This window comes from Lotus japonicus, chromosome 3 (assembly GCF_012489685.1).
Source record: "Lotus japonicus ecotype B-129 chromosome 3, LjGifu_v1.2".
NCBI classification, from domain to species: Eukaryota; Viridiplantae; Streptophyta; class Magnoliopsida; order Fabales; family Fabaceae; genus Lotus; species Lotus japonicus.
In genome coordinates, this window is record NC_080043.1 from 94,157,929 (window position 1) to 94,167,813 (window position 9,885).

At 33.9% G+C, this 9,885-nt stretch overlaps 2 protein-coding genes across 2 annotated transcripts; one reads left to right on the forward strand and one right to left on the reverse strand.

Moving 5' to 3' along the window:
* The first annotated feature begins 3,053 nt into the window (after nucleotides 1–3,053).
* On the forward strand, nucleotides 3,054–6,186 carry LOC130747635 (gibberellin 2-beta-dioxygenase 6-like). The gene is made up of 3 exons (XM_057600619.1): nucleotides 3,054–3,610; nucleotides 4,384–4,708; nucleotides 5,762–6,186. The coding sequence occupies exons 1-3, from the start codon at nucleotides 3,153–3,155 to the stop codon at nucleotides 5,990–5,992; spliced, it is 1,014 nt and encodes a 337-aa protein (XP_057456602.1). The 5' UTR covers nucleotides 3,054–3,152; the 3' UTR covers nucleotides 5,993–6,186.
* An 864-nt stretch (nucleotides 6,187–7,050) lies between these two features.
* On the reverse strand, nucleotides 7,051–9,355 carry LOC130747636 (cell wall integrity transcriptional regulator CAS5-like). The gene is made up of 3 exons (XM_057600620.1): nucleotides 9,180–9,355; nucleotides 8,417–8,850; nucleotides 7,051–8,185 (listed from the first exon to the last, which is right to left on the reverse strand). The coding sequence occupies exons 2-3, from the start codon at nucleotides 8,846–8,848 to the stop codon at nucleotides 7,883–7,885; spliced, it is 735 nt and encodes a 244-aa protein (XP_057456603.1). The 5' UTR covers nucleotides 8,849–8,850; nucleotides 9,180–9,355; the 3' UTR covers nucleotides 7,051–7,882.
* Between the last annotated feature and the right edge of the window lie 530 nt (nucleotides 9,356–9,885).

Genomic DNA, 9,885 nt, shown 5'->3' on the forward strand with positions numbered 1-9,885 from the left:
GTGCCTGCAGATATCTAAGCATAATAATTAGGTTCAACTTACAAGCACTACCCTACTGTAATAGGGTAGTATATTGCCCTACTTTTAGCAGCCATATTTATTTATGCGGATAATGCAGCAGTTATATGACTGGTTTATTAAATAGGTTGGTGTCTGACAACCCCTTGAAATGTGTGGCATGTCCTAAGAATTTTAATTCAATGGAATCAACCGCCCTATTTTGCGGCTTCTGAAGTAGGCATGTTACTCTTATTTGAATTTCTACTAGTCTGCTACTCTCTTCACACCATGTTTGAACTTTGAAATAGCTGAGCAGGATTTCACATTAGCATGTAGTAATAAACTAAGTATAATTTCAGTTAGGGAGAAAACTTATTTTGATAGTAGCCAATTAGTGACATGTCTAAGATCTTAAAGGGTTGGTTAAGAACTGTTTCTTTTTTGTCTTTGATCCGGACGTACTCACTCACTCGAGAAACTGTAGTTGCCTCTCCTAACAAATGTCTTTCACGTGATTTAAACTTATATTCTCACTCTTATCAGAATTTAATTTACTTAACAATAAACCAAACATTGTTGGAATACGATTTGTCTCTAGGGTGCTCAACATATTCTCATATGGCAGCATAGTCCCTAGGCCTAATGGAATCTCCCTAAGCATTGTTTTTTCTTGTAGGTGAGGAAATACACATTCAAATCAAGATTAATACTTCTTCCGTTTCAAATTGATAATCACTTATGAACTTTTAGCTTTTTTTGAAATTTGTTTGTCACATTAGAAAACTAGGAATGACACCAATTAGTACTTTTAGTATTCACAATTACGTCTCTTTTCCCTTTGTCCTTGTCATTTCAGTGAATGTAATGAGAGTGCATTAGTAGAATGATAACATATATAGAAACTTCATTACTCCTAACGCAAGATCTCAATCAATTATTATGCAACGAATTAAGCATCTAAATATCTTGGAATTTTCTTTAGCATGAAAAAACCTAGTGTTTCTACCAAATTTTTCTAAGGAGTTTTCAACAAGCTGTAAATTACTACTAAATTTTTATTATAATTTTTCTACGGTATCAAACAAATAAAAAATATTTATTTTTATTGTTAAATAAAAATCAAATAATTAAAGTAGTGAAACTTTTTACAAACGTTGTTTATAGAAAAGAAAACTCTACAGGGGAATTCAGCCATTTTGTCTACCAAAAGAAAATAGAACCAGTTCTATTAGGGAGGATTTTTCCACCCATAATTTGTGTTCTTTTATTAGTTTGTGTTTAAAAATTTGGAAATAATACTTTTGCTTTCATATATGAGATTCTTGGCTAGGTAACGCAAAAGCAAACATGTTGGAAGCCTATAATCCGTTAAAAATAGGATTCTTTTCTTTTGTTTTTACAAAATTGAACATAACTAACATCTATGCTCTGGTTAGATAGGAGTAGGACTACTGTGTTTGTAGTATGAATACATGAAAGTTAGCTATGGATCATTGAAATGTAGCTAATACTCCATAGCTAACGGGACTTAATCATTAACTAAGATTTATCTATAGATCAACTTAATAACTAATTGATAGCTAATATGCATGTGTACCCATACACCACCATATCTCTAACCTAGTCTTTACACCGTATTTTAGGGCACTACTTTTATATTAGACCTTTCGTATCAGATGACATCGCTGTCATCTTTACATGGTTTGTAAATTGTCATTTTAATTTTTTTATTCTAATATTGATTATTATTTATTTCTTTTATTCTACTTATACTTTAAGTTGCATGTCATAAATCTTAATCTTTTAGTACCTCGGAAATCACACGAAAAGAAACCCCTTATAATAGTAGGTATGAGGACTATCTTTAAGAACTTTTTGGGTTAGTAGGACTAAATCTAATTACCATCACTTCTAAATATAATAGGTGTAAATCCAACATTTGACTAAATAAACTTATGAACGTGTGGACTTATGGGTATAATAACATTTTCCTGACAATTTTAGTTGACAAAAGTGGTAAATGCAGATCCTCTAAATACCGAATGGAGATTATTTAGCTGGACAAGGCCGGGGGAGCAAGTAATGAAAACATTGTCATTTACAAGCCGTATCAGAAGATCAGAAGATAATGCCATTAAGATACCAACAAATTTTGGCACAACATTTATTTAAGAGTTTATATATTGCAAGACAGATCAACCACTCAAGGTCATTGCTACTTATCTTTTGTGGGAATATCCTGTTCTCTAGTCATGTTTTTTCTGTCATACTCATAAAGAGTCAAAAGCATAAACAAAAGGACCTAACATATCAAATATTTTTTGCAACACACAGGGCAAATGCACACTTAAAGTTTTGTCTCAGACGTGGAAATCAACTTTTTTAATGTGTCATGAACAAAGTCAAGAAAGGAAGTTAGGTTGTTTGAATACTTTTTCGTTCTTATTTGACAACTTCGGTTTGCTGTGACCTTTTCACACTATTTTATAGTATCCCTTTAGGACACGGTCTGTGGGAGGAGGAGTTCTAAATTGCTATCCACCTGACATTTGTCATGGTTTGAAAAGCCCTGTTTGTACCTTGTCCTAAGTGATTGTCCATACTAGCCTTTCTAAAAATCATTCATGGGTTTTCATGTAAAAGCTTAAATGCATATTTGAATTAGTGTTCTTACAATTGATTTCGGTAAAATTGATAGTAGTAGAAGTGAGTTGATTCATGTTTAAATATATTCATGGAAAAAAGTAATTTTTGTAGAATACCGTCGTGAAATCTAGTTAAAAAATTTCACAATTGATTATACTCAACACTGAAGTTACTCTCTCTAGCTTCGACACGTAATTAATTTCGTAATTGAAATCAATCATGAGATTACTCCCAATTATCTATATTGCATCCAAAAGTAATTTTACTTATTGAGAATCCATTGATTTTTTCAACGGGGAACCAAACATACACTAACCTTTTGAAATAGTTTATTCATGCTATCAAGTGATTTAGAGTTCTCCCATTATTCTAATAATAAAAACCTTGCCTTCATTCTTCAATCCAACCATATAAAGGCAATTTCCAACCCAATCTCCAACACATTCTCTTCTACCCTTGAACAGCTTATTTATAGCTCCTCCTCACATATACAACTAGGTGCAACAATGATCGACTCAAATCCACCACTCTTGCACCAGTATGGAGCACTTGTGCGAAAATCTGCTGAACCCCAAAAGGCTAAAAAATTTAGTCATCAAAAGCATCCTGTAGTGGATGCATGTAGTCTGCCATTGATAGACCTTAATGGTCTTAAAAGTTCAAATGAAGGAGAAAGACTGGCTTGCACAGTAGCAATATGCAAGGCAGCATCAGAATGGGGTTTTTTCCAAGTCATAAACCATGGGATAAACCTTGAGCTACTAAGAAACATGAGGGAAGAGCAAATGAAGTTGTTTGAAGTGCCCTTTGAGAGGAAGGTCACTAGTGGGCTTCTAAATAACCCCTACAGTTGGGGGACACCAACAGCTACAAGTGCAAATCACTTCTCATGGTCAGAATCTTTCCACATTCCTCTCACCATGATTTCAGAAGCAGCTTCCTGGGGGGAATTCAATTCTTTAAGGTATAAGGTCTTAGACTTTTTTGACATTGTTTGCTTGGCTGAAAATTTTCTCTTCCTGTTACTTCTTGATAACAATTCTAAACCATGAGTACTGAGCAAAGACCTAAAAATGAATGCAGAACAAAGATCAAAAAACAAAGTGACACCAACTTGTATTAGGTTGGGGAGAAAGTAGTCACCACCTGCTTTTGAGATGTTATTTTCCCTGCCTAAAAAACATATTTAAGTGCACTGATATCATGTTTGGATCAGTTTCAGTTTTTTTATAATCAATGCTGGCACTTAAAAATACTCATAAAAGCTTCTCTCCTAGATTGATTTTGATTTTAGAATCAATTGTAGAATGATTTCCAAACATGCTAACAATCTCTCACTATTACCTTAGTATAAGTAGGCATTAATAGATAGATATGTATAGGTTTTTGAACTATAAGGAACATTGGTGCAATTTGATATTTTTGCTCTTTGCACTATGATCAAGTACGAGGATATTACATTAATCTTTAGATAATATTTAACTATAGGAGAACTCAAATAAGAACCAATATACATAAATATTTAAACATAAAGACTAAACAACACTGTTCAGGGTAGTCCATATCTTGACAGGTTGGCTTGTAAATTTTTTGCTCAGACAAGAACTGGTCCTTCTTATAAGCAACGAAATTGTCTTGAACCAACCTGCTTCAGATGACAGAGGACAGTTATGTTGTGCATGCATGACTTCACCTTTATAGAACAGCAAGTTAATTTGTCTCTAACTCTGTCTACAGGGAAGCAATAAATGAGTTTGCACCAGCTATGTTAGAAGTATCTAGGCTATTGGCAAGCATTCTCGTGGAGAACATGGGCCACCCATCTGATGCAATTGAAAAGCTCTGTGATGCTAGCACATGCTTTCTGAGATTAAATCACTACCCATGCTGCCCAAAATCTAAAGAAGAAATTTTTGGATTAGTGCCTCACACTGACAGTGATTTCCTTACAATCCTGTATCAAGACCAAGTCGGTGGACTCCAACTCATGAAAGATTCTAAATGGGTTGCTGTAAAACCAAATCCAGATGCTCTGATTGTTAACATTGGAGACCTTTTCCAGGTAAAAGTTAGTTTGACGTGTTCGTGCGTGTGTTTGAATATTAATTGAGTGAAACGTGAACAATACTTTTATCTCACTCCATAAGATAAGCCGTGTTCACTTTTTAACTCATGATAACATCCACTTGCAATCGGGTCAACAAATATCCATAATATTATTGAAGGAAGTTTGGTGTCATTTCAACCATAAATCATAAATGTATCATTTCTAACATCTACAGCCATTACTGAATATCATACTACCTTCGGTCCTATTTATAAGCATGAAAGAGAAGAAAATTTTTGGTCATTTTTATAAGAACTAAATGAAAGTTTGAGCTATATTAATTATTTTTTTCCCATGATGCCCTTATTAATTCTAACTTGTTAAATGTGTCTCATTAATTATTATATCTCTTTCCCACTTTCCAACACTAATAACAAAGGGTAATTTTGAAAGTTTATTTTGATTCAAGACATATTTAATGCATTTTATCTAGTTTTTTTTTTTTGGTTACAGGAGGAAAAGTGCATTTTATCTAGTTTAACTACATTTCTTAAACTGTGTGAATTTTTTTGGTTTCTTAACTACATTTAATGCTTATAAAAACTTTCCAAATTCAGGAGTTTTATACTTAAACTAGTTATGATAATGAGCGGTGCCAAATTTTTTTCAAAGGAATATATTCCATTATTAGCAAGTGAGTCAAAGGAATCAATCAAGATTCCATCCTTAGAATAGAATAAAAGGCTATTTGTAGCATTCTTCAACTAGAACTGTGCCTCTTTCGAATGCTACAAATGAAAAGTAATAGAAAAACTAAAGAAACAGTTTCCTTATTCTTCTTAGCCATAGTCTCAGTAATTATTATAACAAAATCAACAAGGAAGTGCCGGAGCAGCATCCATTCTTGACCAAAGACGCATGAATGATCACATCAAACAATTTGCTACTAAAGATCCTTTGGCTAGAGAAAGTTTTGTTGTGTTTTTTTCATGGTAAAAAAGTTGTTGGTGACACATCAATGATTCATTTCACTAACAAGGTCCTTCCTTTCTGGGAACCCAATTACAGGCCTGGAGTAATAATGAGTACAAAAGTGTGGAGCACAAGGTGGTGGCAAATGACAAAGTGGAAAGATACTCCATTGCTTACTTCCTGTGCCCTTCTTACAGTACTATGATAAGTGGTTGCAGAGAACCTTCTGTGTATAGAAAGTTCACATTTGGAGAATACCGGCATCAAAATAAAGAGGATGTCAAGAAAATAGGACACAAGATTGGACTTCCAAGATTTCTAGTTTAATATACATTCACACTGATATCAGATAGAGCACTGAACATTGTTCACCTGAGGGATTCATAGTTAAGACTATAAGGCCTTCCTAGTAATAGGGAAAGTCGCATTTCCCATATTCTTTATTTCTATTATCAACATTTCAGCTTATAGTAAAAAATCAAGATTGTTTAGCATCATAATAGAAAAAAGGCTTTCTTTCAGTAGTTTTCTTCTTCCCTGTTTGCTATTTTCATCATTTCAGCTTCAATGGTGGGAAAACAAAATCACTTAAACATGTATCAATGTAGCTTCTACCAATTGGTAATATGATCATATAGTTTCTGAACAAAATAAAAGTTGTCCAACATGTGAATTTTTCACAAGGTTTATGAAGCTCTGGGTTATCACAGAGAAGGAAAGGAAATACTTAGAGAATGAAAAGGTGGATCTTATTGATCAGGACTTACAAGTGAATGCATAATATACAGTCTCTCTTCACACAATTTACTAAATAACAATAACTACCAAATACCTCCAACTACTTCCACTAGACAGTTACTAACTGAATAACATAAAACCCAATTTTCTTGACAGATGAATAAACTGATTAAAAACAATGCAATTAAGTTGTAGCGTATTACTCCCCTCAAGTCGGGACAAAGATGTTGAGGAGGGCCAACTTGGATATGAGATTGTGAAATTGAGTTATAGGCCAGGAAATGAGTACGAAGAAGGAAAAGGAAAATAAGATAATCTCCTAACAAAAAGCTATGAAGTATAAAGAACATCCTTAGGTTCAAACAAATGCATCAAAACAATGGAGCTAGAAAAAAACGCCTATTGGTTTCAGTTAAAAGGAGGTTCCTCCTAAGTAATGTCTCGGTTTTGAAATTTATGAATAGGAAAAATAGATGGTTAAAGAGTTTGGCTTCTCTTAAGTGGGCAAATCAGACTTGGAGATTAATTGCGGTTCAATATGGCTAAGATACCAGGGTTCCAAGACAACAAAAAAACAGGGGAAAAAAACAGAGCTACCTAGTCCCTCTTCACCCATGTTGTTAGAATCTTAGTAGTGAAACAAGTGCTGAACCATATAAAAAGGCTATTAAATCAGTTCTGTGTACAAAGATTTCCCCTTAAGAGACACAAGCATTTTTCTACAACCAAAGGCACCAAAGGACAATACAGACAGCAACTACCATAAGGCATCCCCTCCTTTCTCAGACCATAACCCTGAACTTAATATCAAATTATCAAGGTATGGGCAAGATTTAAAAAAAACAACCATGAAGCCTACATGATAAACAACCTAATCTACATAAACATCCATATTCTATAATCATTGCAATTTACTTTATTATCTTCTCTCATTCATCATCAATATTAAATCCAAATGCTCTACAGTTCAAGGAGATACGAGAGCTCATGCTAATTACGTTGCTTGCCTGACTTCTATAGATGATGTGATCATAATGCACCATGGAATCTTCATAGTAGCAGCCTCTAATAACCTTTTACTTTATGATATGTCAATCATATATTCTGCACCGTTGTGTAAAGATGAGCTCTCTCAAGCCTCCCCACTCCCCTGACAATGGGGTGATTGGCATTTAGTTTTTTCGTACCAGAATTTGATCTATAAGGAACTAAATACACCTGCATCAACATTATCACTGAGGAATTTTGACCAACTAGGGCGAGACTGCAGTTGTCAAAGTGAAGTTATTACTTTGTGTCAGTGCAATGATTCTGATTCATTGCCTTGTCATGAGATGTATATTTGTGTTGTTTAATCTACATATCTCAGCCAAGAAACAATGCCACCTTGTCTTTCAAAGTTTTCTTTTCTTTATAAAGGGGCCCTTTCTTCTCAAACAAGTTCATCTTGATGTTGCCTCGTGAACTCATGGGTTATCTCTATAAACTTTCTTGAGTAGATTTGCTCTTCTCCTTCTCAAGGGTTGTCCTAAACAATGGACCTAAGAACACGTCCAACATGTCCAGAGCAGGATGATCTGTGTAGGATGAGCTTGTAGCAATTAACTCGCCAGTTGTTGGAGCAGAATTATATAAACCTTCCCCTTCAGAACTAGATGATCTTTCATTCTCACAAAGGGCACCACGTGTAGTTCCTGTTTCAGTTGAGGCTGAAAATTGCCAATTTGATTCACACTGTTTAGATGCTTCTTGCCTCTCCTTGCTCTCATGATCTTTGACATACTGCATGCACATGATAAATGTTAAAATGTTAAGCATCGGCAGGGTGAATCTAAAATCTCCATTACTATCATCAACTTTGAATTAGGAGGCAATATTTAAAATCCACTCAATTATGTAATGATATTATGATAGAAAGAAATGCTAATGTAGTAAAAACATATTCCGATTCCAATTACTCAAGCAACGCAAAAGCTACTTTCCCCCTTCAGTCTTAGCCGAAAAGAAAATTACCTGTTCTGCTATAGCCACTAAATCTTCAACTGTGAGCTCCATGTCATCATCATCAGATACTTGAACTCGATATACATCATCATCATCATTACCATGGCTAAGATCCTCTAAATTTTGGTCCTTCTTTTTCGAAGATCTTAAAACTCTATCCCTAGACCTATTGCCTTTTCTCTTCTTTTTCTTTTGAGTAACATTATCATCACTTCCATCCTGTTGGTCTAAATTTCTTCTTCTCTTAACTTCACGCCTCGCATTTAAGTTTGACTTACTCCTCGAAGTTTCCTTCTTCTGATCTTTCTTCGTCACATTTTCTATAACGATGTCTCCATTTTCCTTAGAACAATTAGTTTCAGCAACATTTTCAGATTTATTCACATGGCTTGCATCAACCTTCTGCATCATCCATGATGGTAACTGGCGTTTACTAAGCATTCCTACAACATAATATCAACAAACACTTTCAATTTACAATCAAAGTAGAAAAATTACTTAACATTGAATCATCTTAGCAGATAACAACAAAAAATTTAATCAAAAAACAACAAGGTTGGTTCTTTTTTAACAATTGCAATAAAAAGTAAGCAAATTTAGCCATGATGTTTGTGCAAAATAGTGTAAGAACTTCAGTTGGGGGTAAAATTAGGGTTTCTCAATAAAGGGTTATTCGTTAACTTTCAGAAAAGGAAAAGCAAATCCCAGATTTGTTGAAACTGCAATTAGTATATATAAAGACGACGAAAATATTGAATTTTTGTGTTGATACCTGTAAATTTGACACCCAAATTCAATGTTAGAGCTTATTGGATTTTGAGTTGAAAATGGATGAAGATGAAGAAGAAGATGCAGTGCAAAGAGAATAGAGATGTGAATTGAAATCACACGAATGAATAATGAGTTTCCGTGCTAATAGCTTTTGGCGACGGATTTCAACAATTTGAATTGTTTTCTTCCTGGACCAAAATTTAGATTTTTTTTTTTAAATATTAAATTGTTCATGAGGATAATTTTCCTCCTGTAACCAAAAATTTTTTGTTTATGAGGATTATTAGGGATTTATTTTTCTTTTATTGGGATAAGTTTTTTTGAAAAAAAAAGGCATTATAATTTTTATAAATAATAAAAATTAGCTTTACTTTTTTTTGGTACGAAAATTGAGTTTTTTTTTACATCGGAAAGATAAATTGCACCAGCTAGGAATCGATCTTTGAACCTCCCCTACCTAACTCATATATCCCTCAGCTCATATCACTTGAGCTATCCTACGGGAACAATTGAGTTTCATTTAGGAAGATGATTGATATTCCAAAAGATGTTTAAATAAAATAAATCAGTGGATCAAATGATAGAAGAGAGAAAAACCTCCAAAGTGCAAGACACTCACTGAATGCCGACTTATAGAAAAGTGAGTGAAATCTAAAACATGTGGCTAGTTGTGCAATCTATATTGACACTTTCCTTAATTTCTGAAA